General features: G+C 42.2%; 1 protein-coding gene across 4 annotated transcripts in view; it reads left to right on the top strand.

The window, feature by feature from the left end:
* Positions 1-15689, top strand: part of LOC311239952 (cytoskeleton-associated protein 5-like) — a 71271-nt gene that overhangs the window by 13900 nt on the left and 41682 nt on the right. For all 4 annotated transcript variants that reach the window (XM_084328399.1, XM_084328400.1, XM_084328398.1 and 1 more), the window contains exons 6-13: positions 1466-1604; positions 4607-4707; positions 5233-5346; positions 6941-7045; positions 9030-9119; positions 10468-10632; positions 11522-11650; positions 15399-15521. In XM_084328399.1, coding sequence (XP_084184525.1) covers positions 1466-1604; positions 4607-4707; positions 5233-5346; positions 6941-7045; positions 9030-9119; positions 10468-10632; positions 11522-11650; positions 15399-15521 — 966 coding nt within the window. The remainder of the gene's footprint in view (positions 1-1465; positions 1605-4606; positions 4708-5232; positions 5347-6940; positions 7046-9029; positions 9120-10467; positions 10633-11521; positions 11651-15398; positions 15522-15689) is intronic.

Raw genomic sequence — 15689 nt, 5'->3', positions numbered from 1 at the left:
TAGGCAACCAGAGACTGTCCGCAGGACGCTGTTGAGAACAACATCCAGCTTCTTCACGTGGGTGCTACGGCACCAGACCGGGGCGCAGTACTCGGCGGCAGACAACACCAGGGCCAGTGAGGAGATGCACAGTGTCTTTGTTGAGGCTCCCCATGTGGTGCCGGCTAGTCGTCGTATCAGCGCGGCACGGGCGGTTGTTTTTCCCCTGGCACCTTCCAGGTGTTTGAATGACCGTGTTCTGTCAAGCTTCACACCGAGGTATGTTGGTACTGTAGCCGGACGTTATCCACCATGACGCTCATCTCACGGGTCTAAAAGAGGTAAATGTGTAAGTCCAATAGACTGTGTTATACAGATATTCATTCAGGCATACAAAAATAGGACAAGTAAAACTGTCTTAATTATATAATGGCTTGGTTCAGGCCAGAACTGACTCACAAGTTCCATTAAAATAAATTGGGAAAATTAATAAAATATTGAAATAACTGATTTATGAATGGGAGAACATGTGCAGAACTCAATGTAGCTCGACTAACTCAAAAACAGAATTCTGCTGGAAAAACATGACTAGATTTGTCATAACTCCCAAAATCAAGAGCAACCATGTTGGAGACTGTGTGGCCAGAGGGAGGCAAACCACTCTCGTATCTTTTGGAATTGTCCAGGTATTCAATGTTATTGGCAGGAGGGGACTTTTTATTTTTTTTTATATTATATTTTTGGGTTTTCTGTATTTGCCCCACTGTCAGCCTGGGGAGGGTGTACTGGTGTAGAACTACCACATGCCACCTCCGATGCATGTGGAGTCGCCAGCCGCTTCTTTTCACCTGACCTCCAGAGTCTCTGCAGTGGTAGGCGAGCGCTTGGTCCACTGCGCTACCCAGCTGCCTAGGAGGGGCCAGATATTTGATAAATGCTTTCTGCAGCCATTTAACACAAAAGGATGACCCTCATGCATTGCAAATTTGCATCAAATTCAAAAGTTAATCGCGAGTTAAAACAAATGGTGGCATTAATAGAATTGTGCGTTAATACCACGTTAACTTTGACAGCCTTGGTATATACCTTTTTGATTTGGGGTTTCAGGCGATCAACCAGAACGATTTGGGCATATTGCATATAACTCGTCATATCTTGCGATCTATGAAAAAAGACTGGATTATTTTGAAAAGGGGCGATGTTTAGCGTGTAATGGTGCACAAACTACACTATGTAGAAATTAACTAGTTAGTCAGTGATGGACTATAAACAATGCCTGCCTATGAGCCTTACTATTGTCTCCATAGCTATAATACAGAACACATGATGGGTCTGCAAATATCGCTAAAATGGTCTAACGCTGGCGCCATTAAGTAAAGATGGGGGGGGGGGGGGAGGGGGGGTGTGGCGCTCAAAAAGATAAGGCGTAAATATACTTTCATGTGTATTAACAAATGTTGGTTGTATTGTTGTGTCTTGTCACCAGTTGAAGGAGCTCGATGAGGAGTGGGCTAAGTTGCCCTCGGGAGCCCCCCGGCAGAGCCGCTTCCTGCGCTCCCAGCAGGACCTGCGGGCCAAATATGAGCAGCAACGGCAGCCAGAAGGTGGCGTGGATCAAGCCGACGGTACACAACTGGCATTACTAGCGTTGCAGTGGTTGTGTAATATGCTAAATGTTTTCCAAGCCTGAAATTTCTGTTGGATGTACAGGTTTTGGAAATGGATTAACTTTTTAAAATTAGTTTTTACTTAAGATTACCCTAACCAAAAATAACAATTCCATATATGGCCCCAAGTTATAGCTTCAAAATCCAACAAACATGTACCTCTTGATCATTGACGGTGACAAATATTGTTCATAGAAGTTGTGCTGTGTACAGGGATTAAAGCGCTCAGTCTTGAGACTGATTTCCGGCAATAAAAAAAAATAATTATCTTTCCCCCCCCTCCTTTATTCCGATTTTTCTCCCATCCCACGGTTAGTCGTTATGCCAATTCTCAACCCCCTTCCTGGTTGTTACGCACTCCCCCCTACTGTTGGTCCGAGAGGCCGGAGACTGTCTCATGCTTTCCTCCGACGCATGTGCAGCCGGCAGCCAGCCTGGCAGCGCAGATTCTCACCGGGAGAGTAACGTGTGGAAGGTCACACTACCTCCCTCCAGATCCTACCCTCGCTGTGCAGGCGCCCCGACCGAACTGTAGGGGTCGCTGTCCACAACGCCCAGGACCCACCCATCAGCTTTCCCACCCCACACTGCTGATAGTAACGCCGAGAGCTGGATTCGAACCCAGCGTCTCCAGCGTTGATGGCGAGCGCCTTGCCCACTACACCACCTAGCCGCCCAAGATTTCCGGCAATTTGATTCAGATTTTCCGTCAATTGGCTACCTGGTATAATATGATTTGTAGATGCATACAGATTGCAACTAAATTGAGCCAATCGGCGGCTTCAAATATGATTTTAAAAGGGGCTTTTTTCTGTTCCGCCGCCGCCCCCAAGCAGAGTCATTGGTGTGGGGGTGCGCGGGCTGATGATGACGAACAATGGATGCAGCGACTCGAGAGACGGATTACGCTAAATAGTTTGTCGTCGGAAATGGATAATAATCGCAAGATGCATTCGGACAGTGTTGGATCTAACGATGGATTTATGGACACATTTCTGCCTGGACCACAAAGCTTATCGAAGGGTTAGCGCGGCAGCTCTACCGGGGAGACTCAGCCTGTTGTGATATGAAGATGTAATTGTAGTGCTGTCAGACCCTGATAAGAGTTGTCTTTTCCTTTTTAGCTAAGACTATTAAATAAAAATATACAGTGGAGGTTAAAATAAGAATATGACTTCAGGAGTCAGTCAGATTTTTTTGCTTTAATCCCTGTGTAATAGAATGTGATTACTAGTGGTGGGGGGAAATATCGACAACAAGGACGCCTAGTATCTATATTTTTTCTAGTAATAATAGTACAGTAGTCCACACACTCGTGTGCATTCAGTTAAGTTGTAATATGACTGTAATACAAACGGTTCAGTTTGTCGGGTACATGCAACACAGATTAGTGTTGACATTGAAGTGAGATGAACAGACTGAAAACTTTATTTGATTAGATAAACATGTTGACAACGTTTAACTTTGCAGTTGAGAAAAGGTAATATATCGCAATACTCAGCATATCTCAATATATTTTGAATCGCAATACTATCGTATTGTGACTTAAGTATCGTGATAATATCGTATCGTGAGGAACCATCCTATTTTTATTTAAAATGCAGGTAAAGTGAAGCGTCATCTTTTAGGACCACACCGGTAGCCATCCCACCAACATCCTCCCACCCTACACTACCGCTCTCCTAGTGTAGCATAGTGGTGAATGGCAGCTTTCCCTTTTACATCCCATTAATGGCCTTTAAAACAGCTTGCATTATGCGTTCTATAAAGGTGACTGTATGTTGGTCCAATTACTGCCTACCATAAAAAGGAAGTGTAAGCACGGACCAGGTAGGCTAGGTTTATCACTAATGTTTGGAAGAATAAAACAAAAAAATGTATTTGAAAAAGTGTATAATGGTCAGGGGTAATGTAAAATATGTGCTGATTAGTAAATGGGCTAAAACTCATTAAGACTAGTACGGTGGTCCTTTTAACATCTGTTGAATAAAGATATTTATTCCCTGAGCATCGGGTCCCCCCAGGGCTGTGTTTTCAGTCCCCTGCTGTACTCACAGGTTCAGCTCCAACTACAACTCCATAGTGAAGTTTGCGGACGGGGTGGTGGCTGATGTACTGGGGCACGTTGGTGCAGGGATAACAGCCTACTCCTGAACATTGGTAAAACCAAGGAGCTGATCGTGGATTTTAGGAGAATACAGCAGGGGACACACAAGCTACTGTGGATAAATGGGTCTATCGTAGACAGGGTGAGCAGTTCTTAAGTACCTGGGGGTCCACATCTCAGAGGACCTGACATGGTCAACTCGCATAGCCACTGTGGTTAAAAAAGGTGACACAGCGCCTCTACCACCTGAGACAATTAAGGAAGTTGTTCAGAGTATCGGGGAAGATACTCCACTCCTTCTATTCCGGGGCTGTAGAGGGCGTTCTGACTGGGAACATCACTGCCTGGTTTGGAAATGGCACAGCCCAGGATAGGAAGGCCCTACAGAGTGGTGCGCTCATCAGAATGGACTACGGGTATTGCACTACCACCCCTGCAGGATTTATACAATAGGAGGTGCAAATCCAGAGCCTGTAGAATAATGAAGGACCCTCACCACCCCAATAACAGCCGGTTCAAACTGCTGCGGTCAGGCAAGCGCTTCCGCCTTCCGTATACACGCACAACAAGAACAGCGAACCTAAGGCTCAGCTTCTTCCCTCAGCCCATCAGAACAATGAACACTGATCTCTCCACACACACAACATTCTGCACTCGCGCACACGCACCACAGGTCACTTTACAACAAGTGTCCATTTCTTGTGTGTTTATATTAACCGCAAGTATAGCATGGGGACAAAAACGGCACATTGTATAAGAGTGTACATATGATCCAGTGCCTTTGCACAATCGAAGCGGGCATGGTCAACCGCATTTCACTATGTGATGAATAAAACTCTTGAATCTTTCTTAGGTGAGGAGATGGAGAACACTGTGCCACAGGTGGACTCCTATGAACTCCTGGACCCAGTGGAAATCCTCTCCAAATTGCCCAATGACTTCTATTCAAAGATTGTAAGCTTCGCTCGTCTTCCTATTAAAGTATTCATTGAATAAGCCTGGGGGGGGATCGATGCGTAGTAGTATCGTGATACTTTGCGTGGTGATACTGTATTGATATTTAATTACCGGTATTCATACAAATTACATTTTAAGTTTTTTTGTATAAGGAAGTTGCATTGTTAATTTCAATACCTGAAATAGTACAGTAGTCCACACACACGTGCGTTCAGTTAAGTTGGAATATGATTGTAATACAAACAGTTCAGTTTGTCAGGTACATGCAACACAGATTACAGTGTTTACATCCGTCTGCTTGAGAAAATACCATGTTCTGCAATAAAAATGATTGAAGTGAGATGAACAGACTGAACTTTATTTTATTAGATAAAACATGTTGACAAAGCTTTACTTTGCAGTTGAAAAAGATAATAAATAAATTAAAAAAAGATTTATCGCGATACTATCGTATTGTGAGGCCTCTGGCGATTCCCACCCCTGGTAGCTGGTAAATGAACGTCCTCCGGTGTTTCATTGCAGGAAGCAAAGAAGTGGCAGGAGAGGAAAGAGGCCCTGGCTGCCTTGGAGACGCTGGTTCAGAACCCCAAGCTGGAAGCGGGAGACTACGGGGAGACGGTGCAGGCGCTGAGGAAGGTACTGCAGTCTGGAGTCTGGGGCTGTAACTATGGTACTGCAGTCTGGAGTCTGGGGCTGTAACCTGCAGTCTGCTCCCTGGGGCTGTAACCTCAGTCTGCTCACTGGGGCTGTAACCTGCAGTCTGCTCACTGGGGCTGTAACCATGCCACCTCAGTCTGCTCACTAGGGCTGTAACCATGCCACCTCAGTCTGCTCACTAGGGCTGTAACCATGCCACCTCTCTGGGGCTGGAACCATGCCACCTTAGTCCTTACTGCAGTCTGCTCACTGGGGCTGTAACCATGCCACCTTACTGCAGTCTGCTCACTGGGGCTGTAACCATGCCACCTCACAGTCTGCTCACTAGGGCTGTAACCATGCCACCTCTCTGGGGCTGGAACCATGCCACCTTAGTCCTTACTGCAGTCTGCTCACTGGGGCTGTAACCATGCCACCTCACAGTCTGCTCACTGGGGCTGTAACCATGCCACCTCACAGTCTGCTCACTGGGGCTGTAACGATGCCACCTTACTGCAGTCTGCTCACTGGGACTAACTATGCCACCTTACTGCAGTCTGCTCACTGGGACTGTAACGATGCCACCTCAGTCTGCTCACTGGGGCTGTAACGATGCCACCTTACTGCAGTCTGCTCACTGGGGCTGTAACGATGCCACCTTACTGCAGTCTGCTCACTGGGACTGTAACAATGCCACCTCAGTCTGCTCACTGGGGCTGTAACGATGCCACCTCAGTCTGCTCACTGGGGCTGTAACGATGCCACCTTACTGCAGTCTGCTCACTGGGGCTGTAACGATGCCACCTCAGTCTGCTCACTGGGGCTGTAACGATGCCGCCTCACAACCATTCATTTAGATTACCATTCTTCAGGCAACTATTCAATCATGCATCATGAAATCTCTTTTGACCACGATTCGATACATTTTCTTTAATTCCCCCAAAAAATTTGAATACACAAATGTGGCTGGGGGAACTGATTCACTCAGCATGAATGGACTAAGTCAATAAAAACAATACACACACTCTTTTATTCTTTCATTTTGATTATAATCTATTCTAACATTTTCAAATCGATGCAGTTGAATCGTCACATTAGAATCGATGCATCGTTACACCCCTACTGCTTACTGCATCAGATTCCAGCCTAATGGTACTAAGGTTGGGTAATTCCCATTTGAACCGGTACCAGTTCCTGGAGTATCTGTACCCAGCGGTACCTCTTGACTCTAAAATGTAATTTCAGTTGTAAATGAATACGTTTTTGTTATTTAGAAAATTGTATTGTAACGCCACACAAAATAAATAGCATGATCATGTATTGTGTTTTTTAAATATCAACATTATCTGGCCATCCTCAGTAAAAATTGTCAAACTCCTCTGACCTTGTCTGGTCTTTCCAAAGACCCAACAGACGGGTCATATATCTAGTAATGTATATATATTTGTGGAAAAGGCTCCCTCTTGTCTAGCATATTACACTCGATCTGGCGTGAATCGGTACTCCGTAGTACCTACCGATGTAATTCGTACAGAGTTCGGTAACCCAACCCGACTGTATACCACATACACTAACTCTTACTCTTTGTTTGAAGGTCATTGGCAAAGACTCCAATATTATGTTGGTATCTCTGGCGGCGAAATGCCTTGCTGGGCTGGCCTCTGGTCTGAGGAAGAAGTTTGGCACATATGCTGGCCATGTAAGTTCCCTTTATGTCATGAATGAACAAACTGACTCGTATGACTTTATAACTGATATAAAGGCTGATTTTTTTTTTTTATAGTTGCAGGCAATCATTTTTAATTGAAAAACGTATTTAAATTCTTGTGATTTTATAATTTTTGGGTGGGGGGGCGGGGTCTGTACAACAAAGTATTTACCGGTATTTTAAGTCCGTTAAATGCAATTTGTAGGCCAGGGCATCTCTGTAGTAGCACAATACTTAATTTATAATGGTATTTTGATATACATTTTGCTTGATATATTCAGGGATTAAAGTTCTCCGTCCTGTGACGGATTTCCGTCAATTTGATTCCTAGTCGTGATGGATTTTCCATCAATTGGCTACCTGGTATAATATGATTTGTAGAGGCATACAGGGTATTTTGTAACAGTAACTTGCGCATAACGCATGGCACAGACACGGAGCCCTGCGAAGCCTGCATACAGTAAACTAACTTGATCGTTAATCTAACTGTTGTCCTTGTATCTTTACGCTTATGAAACCATAAAATAATAATTATCTCCCACAAACCTGAACGTTATTGCCATAATACAGAACACTTGCTCTACCTTTCTGCGAAAGTCTAGCAAAAAAAGGCGTTGCAATCTGATAAATGGTGGAGAAATATGCATTAAAAAAATTTCATTCACGGTTTGTGAATCACACCTGGTGATGCTAAATCCAGATTGAACTATGCAATTGGAAAGGCGAGATTTGGCCCGATCCATAGATGTGCGACTTGGCCATAATAAGGTAATTTATAGGCCTGATATTCTATAAATCATATTTCAAATTTGGATGGCAGAATTCAGTACTGTATCTACAAAACCTTCTATTTAATCATCTCTTTATTCATTTGCTTAAGATTTTTCAGGTCTGGAAAATTTTAGCATGGTGTTTTCAGTCAAAGATTAAAAAGAAATTATGAATAGATATTCTCCTTTTTTGGTTCATTACAATTTACTCAAGCCTAGTAACGACACAATATTTCTGACACTGGGAATACATCCCCTGAGATCCATAGAATCGGATACCAAGAACATGCAAATGGACAATAAAAAAAAAAAAAAAAAAAGTCTGTAAATATATATATAATTTTTTTTTATTATTTTACCATATGGATGGCACATTGACCAGTTGGCCACCCCTGGCTATTCTAATGGCTATCCGCTGTGGGCTATCTCCTCGCCAACGGACCAGTAGCATATATCATTATGATCACATTCCTATGTCTCCAAGGAATCGTGCGGCTCTGGGGAAGAAATCTTGGGAACCCCTCCTATAGCCTATCCTTTATAATGTTATAGGCTATTTTTATTTACAGTAGTCTATATGATTTTTGCCATAGCCGGTCTCAGTTATGCTGTGGCTGAGACGGATCGGGATTAATGAAGCTGCTAGGAGACTGCTTCTCTTAAGGCTACGAATTAAAGCCACAATTAAAAATAATGTACTTCCTTTCTTGACAATAGCCTATAACAATATTATGAGATCCATATTTTGTTATGCTTGCATAAAACCCAGAATTAGGAGTTTTCTGTATGTAAGCTGCACTTCTTGCACGTTTCCCTTTTAGTTCCTTGTTCAAGTCATAAGCTTGTTCAGTTGTCACAATGTAAATAAAAAAACCTGCACTGAAAAGTTACAGTATGTATTGTAGATGGTTGATTATTTTTATGACTAAGTCAGTCAACCCAAAAAAAATCATTTGATTTAATGAATTAACGGCATTTATATTACGTAAAAGCAAACGGTCAATAGAAAATATGTTCAAAATATACAGTGCAGGTTAAAATAAGAATATGACTTAAGTTCGGTCAGGAGATAAAATTAAGAAAAAATGTATGCGCTTGAATTCCTATATCTCTATGAATTGCACGTGGCCATGTTGCTATTTAGATGTTGTATTAATTGTGCAGCGCTAACTGCACCCGAGTGATGTTTGAATCTTTCTTTAAAGGTGGTGTCGACGCTTCTGGAGAAATTCAAGGAGAAGAAGCCCCAGGTGGTGCAGCAGCTACAAGAGGCTATTGATGCCGTCTTCTTAACTGTGAGTGGTTGGGTTCCATTAAGTTCTTGTTCGCTGATCTCCTGTCATCTCGGTCCATGTCCTGTGTTGGGTTTCTTTATTGCTTTTCATGCATCAGAACACATTAGCTAGTTGAGAGGTGAACCAAGAGAATTCCCTGACCATTTACAGCTCCATTCCTCAGGAGTCTCTAAACGAACTAATATTAAGGAAGTTTGTTAACCTCTTAACTGGCACTGACCCGGGACGTTTTGAGGACTATTTGCCCACTGGCCCGATACACCACTTTGGTGACCTAGCGGCTCTGTGTGCATATATTTTTAATACAATATAGATTAAATTAAAGCCCTAATTTGTTGCCGTCGATCGACAAAAAATCTGCTCGGCGGTTCTCGAGTTGCATGCTGATATGTGAGGCGTGCGCCAGCAGACTTATTTTTTAGAATACCACCCGCGACTCCTGTCAATCATTTGGCGATCTCAAATTATTGACAGGGTTGTAACTAGGGGTGTAACGGTACACAAACCATGGTACGGTTACGGTACGTACCTCGGTTTTGAAGTCACGGTTCGGTACGGGTTTTCGGTACAGTGGGGGAAAGTTTGGCTTTCCATGTTCCACTCAGGGGTGATGTAGTGTGCAGTAACTAATTGTACTTGTAGGGCTGTCAATGAATATTAATAATGTACTTGTAAAAAAATTATAATATTTGTGGGGAAAAGCCCCCAGTGGGCGGTCGTTAGTGGTTAACATACCGTTGTATTCCTTCGGTACACAATGAAACGGTTCCGTTCGGTACGGCTACATGTACCTTTACACCCGTAGTTGTAACCAATGAGTGGCTTCCCAATGATACCCCATGTGATGTGGGGATGAGCGAATCAGGGATCCGATTCCGAATTTCAGCAATACAAATTTATTTTAGTTATTGCAACTACGGTACTACAAAAAAAGTTAATTTTCTTTATTGTATCAAACTTCAGAATGTTATCTTGCATATGCTATAAGTATAAAGTGTAGTATTTTGGTTTGGAAAAAAAAGTATGCAGTCCTCAAGTTCAAGTTTAAAAATGGCCACTTTTATGGGCGCCAGTTAAGAGGTTAATGAATAGAATGTCTCATGTGCATTTGGAGCTGCCTGTACTTAATCTTCCTGGAATTAAACTCCAGGACTGGATCGATGCTTAGTCTATCGAAGCCAATTAAGAGCCCGTAGAGCATATTTGCCAAAGGAATGCTGTGATGTAGGGTATCGAGAGTATCTGCACAGGGGCCATAGTGATCCATCCATGCCATCATTCCTTTGACAACTAGGCATGTCTGTTAGATGTATTCCATTTTGACCGTGTTGTTGCATCATGTCCTCAGACCACCCTCCAGAACCTGAGCGAAGACGTCCTGGCTGTGATGGACAACAAGAACCCGAACGTAAAGCAGCAGGCCTCCTTGTTCCTGGCCAGAAGCATCCGTCTCTGCGCCGCCTCCACCCTGCCCAAGGCCCTGCTCAAACCCCTCTGTGCTGCCCTGCTCAAGGTGCGCACAGCTAGTGCCGCTCCAACACCACTGCTCATATGGAAACCTTCAAAATAATGCTTTAGGGATGTTCGATATTGGCTTTTTACCGATATCCGATATACCGATATTGTCCAACTCTTAATTTCCAATACCGATATATGCGGGGCCCCCCCCCAAAAAACATTATGCATACTTTTCACAATAAATATAATAAGAATTTGTTCTTACTTGCCTGGGTAAATAAAGGTTAAAAAAAAGATTGGATACCGATATTACATTTGAATGCCAATATCGGACATCCCTACTTTATTCCATTGATCCAATGACATTGTAGATGGTACATTCATTTGTAACCATTTCATTTCACACCTACCCTGTTTGGTCCACTTTAAGTGGACCATGGTCCCTTTAGATCAATAGTCCGTTTGGTTTGTACAGGTGTGAACGCAAACCGAACTATATTGAGGACCAAACAACCGAACCATGGTCCTCTTGAAAAGTTGGGACTCTGTTCGTTTCAAAGTGGACCATGGTGCGTTTGCTGTTGGTGTGTACGCCATCGAACTTTATATAGTACCTAATCTAGAGCAAATGAGTGACAGACTCTTAGTGGCGGCTGGCGCGCTCGTAATCGTATCTCATTACGCTGCCGGCAACTGTTGTGAGTGCTATAGTCCAATAGATGCGACTGTATGTCCTTTGTTTACAAATTAGATCCGCACCAAAAAGGGTAGTGTGAACGCAGACCAAAATCAAACAATGTATCATTTTCACATTTGGTCCACCAGAAAGTCCGGACTATCCCCGGACTTTTAGGTGTGAACACGCCCTTAATTAATAAATGCATCACAGGAAACAAAATATTGCTTGCTATTGATCAGTTTTGTTTTCCCTGTCCCCATGGTAGCAAGTGATGGATTCTGCTCCTGAAGTGCGTGACGCTGCGTTCGAGGCGCTGGCCACCATCATGAAGGTGGTTGGAGAGAAGGCGGTTAACCCCTTCCTGGCTGACCTTGACAAACTCAAGCTTGACAAGGTGAGCTACAGGGTTCAATTCACTTTTCATTCAAAGTCCAACTAAACGGTAACGGCTAGCTACAATGGCAGACGATTCAAGAGATATTTTGCTATAATATTATCAAAGGATGTTCACCAAATCTCAGGTTTCATGCTCGACATATTTACTCGCAATCTATCCTATCTCACACAAACTATACACTATAACTGGATAGTTGATGATCATCATAAATAGTTCAGTTAATTAGCTATATTGGAAATATTCCCAAATGATTTAAGTCTGCTAATGGGCCACTACCACTCTGGTGTGCGTGTAGGTCTAGTGTGTAGGTCTATAGCAGGGGTCGGCAACCCTAGGCACGCGTGCCTGCATAGGCACGCGGGGGCATTTGCATAGGCACAGGGGGCAGCAGTAAAAAAAAAATATATATATATATTTTTTTTTGCTTTTTTTTTTTGCTCTGAAATATTATAGTGAAATATTTTGCACTGTTGTCGCATTTATCTTGTTGAAATCCTCCGACAGGTTCTTTTACTACCACATATTTAATTGAGACCCTTTATTTGTTTATTATTTCAATTTAGCTGGAAATACATTGCTACATCATTCAGTAACATTTGCAGAGCCTTATAACAAAAACATTATTACGGTCACCATTGTGACCAGTGGGATTAATCAACAATTTTTTATTTTTTTTTTTATCCACTTTTTCTCCCATTTTCTATATTTTCTCCCATCCCAATTTCGTAACATCCAATTCAACCCTCCCCTGTCACGAACTCTGTTTCTTGCCTCCCACAAGCCGGCTGCAATGTGGACTAAGTCATACATAGCACAAGTCCCCTCCGGTACTTGAGGTAACAGCAGTCGCATCTTTTCACCTGCGCAGCTCGATCTCTCAGTGGCGAGGAGTAACGCGTGGGAGGCTCACGCTGCCCCCGACACTTCCTGATTCTACTGCGCAGGCGCACCAACCGACCTGTAGGAGTCGCTGTCCACAACGCCCGATCCCCACCCATCAGTTTCCCACCCCCTAATACGGCCAATGTGTATTAGTACGGACGACCAGCTAAACTGAAAGCAAATGTGGAGCGCTGGGCTCGAACAGGCAAGCCCAGCGTCTCCAGATTTTGTGGCGAGCGCCTTGCCCACTACGCCATGTAGCCGCCCTAATCAACAATTTTTATTATTTATTTTTCTATTTCATTGAACATTGCACATGTTAAAAGCCATTTTTTTTTACTCAAAATGTGAGTATTACCAAGTCAACTTGTGTTCTTAAAACAATGACAATAAACATAGTTTTATTAGGTTGAAATAATGTGGTTGTGTACTTATTTTTCTGTTAACTTATTATGGATTGAAAACTGAACCTTAATGCACAGTAACTGAACTCAATATTTTTAAGTTCTGGTAACTTATTATAATTTTTTTTTACAGTGTAGTCTTGCGATCAATCAAAACTTATTTACACGATATACCTCACATTCACCCTCCATTCACATCCTGGTGTTCTCCATTAGGCCTGTAGGTGGAGCTATGACAGCACACGTACAGTACACACACCGATGGTGTGTGATGTGTCCAAAAATGAATGGGCAAATGTGAGTGAAATGGTCGCACTGTATGCAGCTGTTTGTCTGCATTGCATTCCCCATCCCCCCCCAAACTCAGATTTAGGGTTGATACAACCATCATAATAATATTGTTAATAATAACAATAACAATAATGATGTAATAATGTAAAGATTAGCATTAAAAATACCTGATTATCAGAAAAAAAATTACGATGCATGTAATATTGTTGAGGCACACTAGTTACAACTAGGGCTGCAACTAATGACTAATTTGGTAGTCGACTAATCTGCAGATTATTTTTTCGATTAGTCGACTAATCGAAAACCAATGTAAACAACAATTTTTTTTTTTTTTTTTTTTTAATATATATAAATGACCTATCTTTGAAAGTGGCTTCTCAGCTCTGGTCCAGCTGAAGACAGAGCAGAGGAACAGATTGGACATTGAGCATGACCTCAGAGTTGCTTGTCTACCATCACCCCAGACTTTGAGACTCTTGTCAGGACCAAACAACAACATCATAACATGATGATCCCATAGCAAATTAAAATAATTACTCATGAAACATTTGAATTTGGATCTTTAAGCCACTTTAAATGAAAATGTATTTGAAGAACAATACAGCAATCACTCATAACAAGATAAATAAATTAAATAATACAAATTAAAGTGGAAGTGTACTTTAAATAACTTTTGTTTGCTGTGTGTGAGAGGAGTGTGTGTCTTACTCTGATCGCTGTGAGTGAGAGGAGTGTGTACTGTGTAATTTGTGTGTGTCTTACTCTGATCGCTGTGTGAGTGAGAGGTGTGTACTGTGTAATTTGTGTATGTGTGTGTGTCTTACTCTGATCGCGCTGTGTGAGTGAGAGGAGTGTGAATGTGTGTGTGTCTTACTCTGATTGCTGTGTGTGAGAGAGAGGAGTGTGAATGTGTGTGTCTTACTCTGATCGCTGTGTGTGAGTGAGAGGAGTGTGTATGTGTGTGTGTCTTACTCTGATCTAAAGCTAAAGTAAACCGGCTTCTCTGCTGGCTGTGGCTCCAGAGGAGTTGAACAGTTCTGGCTCTGCTAGTTTATTTTCGATCTTTTGGCGCTTTTTTGGTGGACAAACCACCGCACATGTGCACTGTGACTCGTGACTGGAGTCTAGTTCTGCTAGCACACATAGCCTACTGTGTACAGACGGTTTCAAAATGTATTTTAAATTAGAAAGCAAACTAAATAAATGGACAAGAGAAAAAGAAATCTGAATTTGGTCAGTATTGTCATTTGGACAAGCAAAGCCATTACTTTAAGTTGCAGGCAAGAAAGACAAGTCTGTCCACTGTCTCTGGTTTTAAAACTGCCCTGTTGCAGGTAAAAAAAATAAATAAAAAAAATTAATTAAAAAAAAAAAACGATTTTTTGATTTTTTTAATTTTGATATTCGATATCGATTATTAAAATATATCGCGATATTTATCGTTATCGTTATATCGCCCAGCCCTATCTGGAACCCTGAGAAGCCACTCTCACAAAGATAGGTAGTGCACAAAAAAAAAAAAAAAAAAAATTAAATAAAGTTTTTTTTTTTTTTTTTTTTTTTTTTTTTTTTAATGACTAATCGACGCAACAATTTCTCGTCGACGATTTTTTTATAATCGACGTCGTCGATTATGTCGACTAATCGTTGCAGCCCTAGTTACAACTATATTTCAAACGGGCACTCCATGTCAAAAAGGTTGCTGACCCCTGGTCTATAGGCTACTCCTAATGCAGAAAAAGAGGTCCTATTTTTTTTTCACAAGGAAGATGGCTGCTTTTCATTTGCGTTATTATATTCCCATAGCCCCCCTGTCTTTTCATAATGCCACACAACCCCAAAACATTCTAATCAGATGCTCCACAAAGAATGTAGAACGGGTCATATGCAGCACTACTCTTTCATGGCTTTAGATAAAAGTTCATCATACATCTGTTATTAGGCCGTCCCGCCTGCCGGAGATTTGTGCTTTCTAGTAAAAAAAAAAAAAAAAAAATGCTTTTTTTATATGCATATTTAAATGTTTAATAGTGTACCTATTTCGAACAAGGCTTTAAAAGTATTTTTCCTGTAAATTCTCTTGATGACTTCAGTTCTTTAGAACGGTCAGTCGGCCCAGTCCCATACCTCTTATGGCTTGATTGCTTCAGTAATTGTTTGTTCTCCAGATAAAAGAGTGTGCGGACAAGATGGCGCTGGCCGGGGGGAAGAGAGGAGGAGCAGAACAGGAGAAGCCTGCCCCCAAGGCGGCGCCTGAGGCCCCAGCCAAGCCTTCAGGGCCTCCGAAGAAGGTAAGGCCTGACGTTTTAGATTTGGAATTTTACTGGGTTGTCCTCTTGCCTCACACCAGTTGATTTTACAATATCCAGGGTTTGCACAAGGTCCTTGAAGTGCTTGAAGAAAAAAAAAAAAAGTCAAGGCCTGGAATACAGCCCATTTTCTTTTACACTGTGCTTAAG

Source organism: Notolepis coatsorum, assembly GCF_963971535.1.
Source record: "Notolepis coatsorum genome assembly, chromosome: 14".
NCBI classification, from domain to species: Eukaryota; Metazoa; Chordata; class Actinopteri; order Aulopiformes; family Paralepididae; genus Notolepis; species Notolepis coatsorum.
Note: the sequence above shows the minus strand (reverse complement) of the source record. Positions and strands in the feature narration are given on the sequence as shown.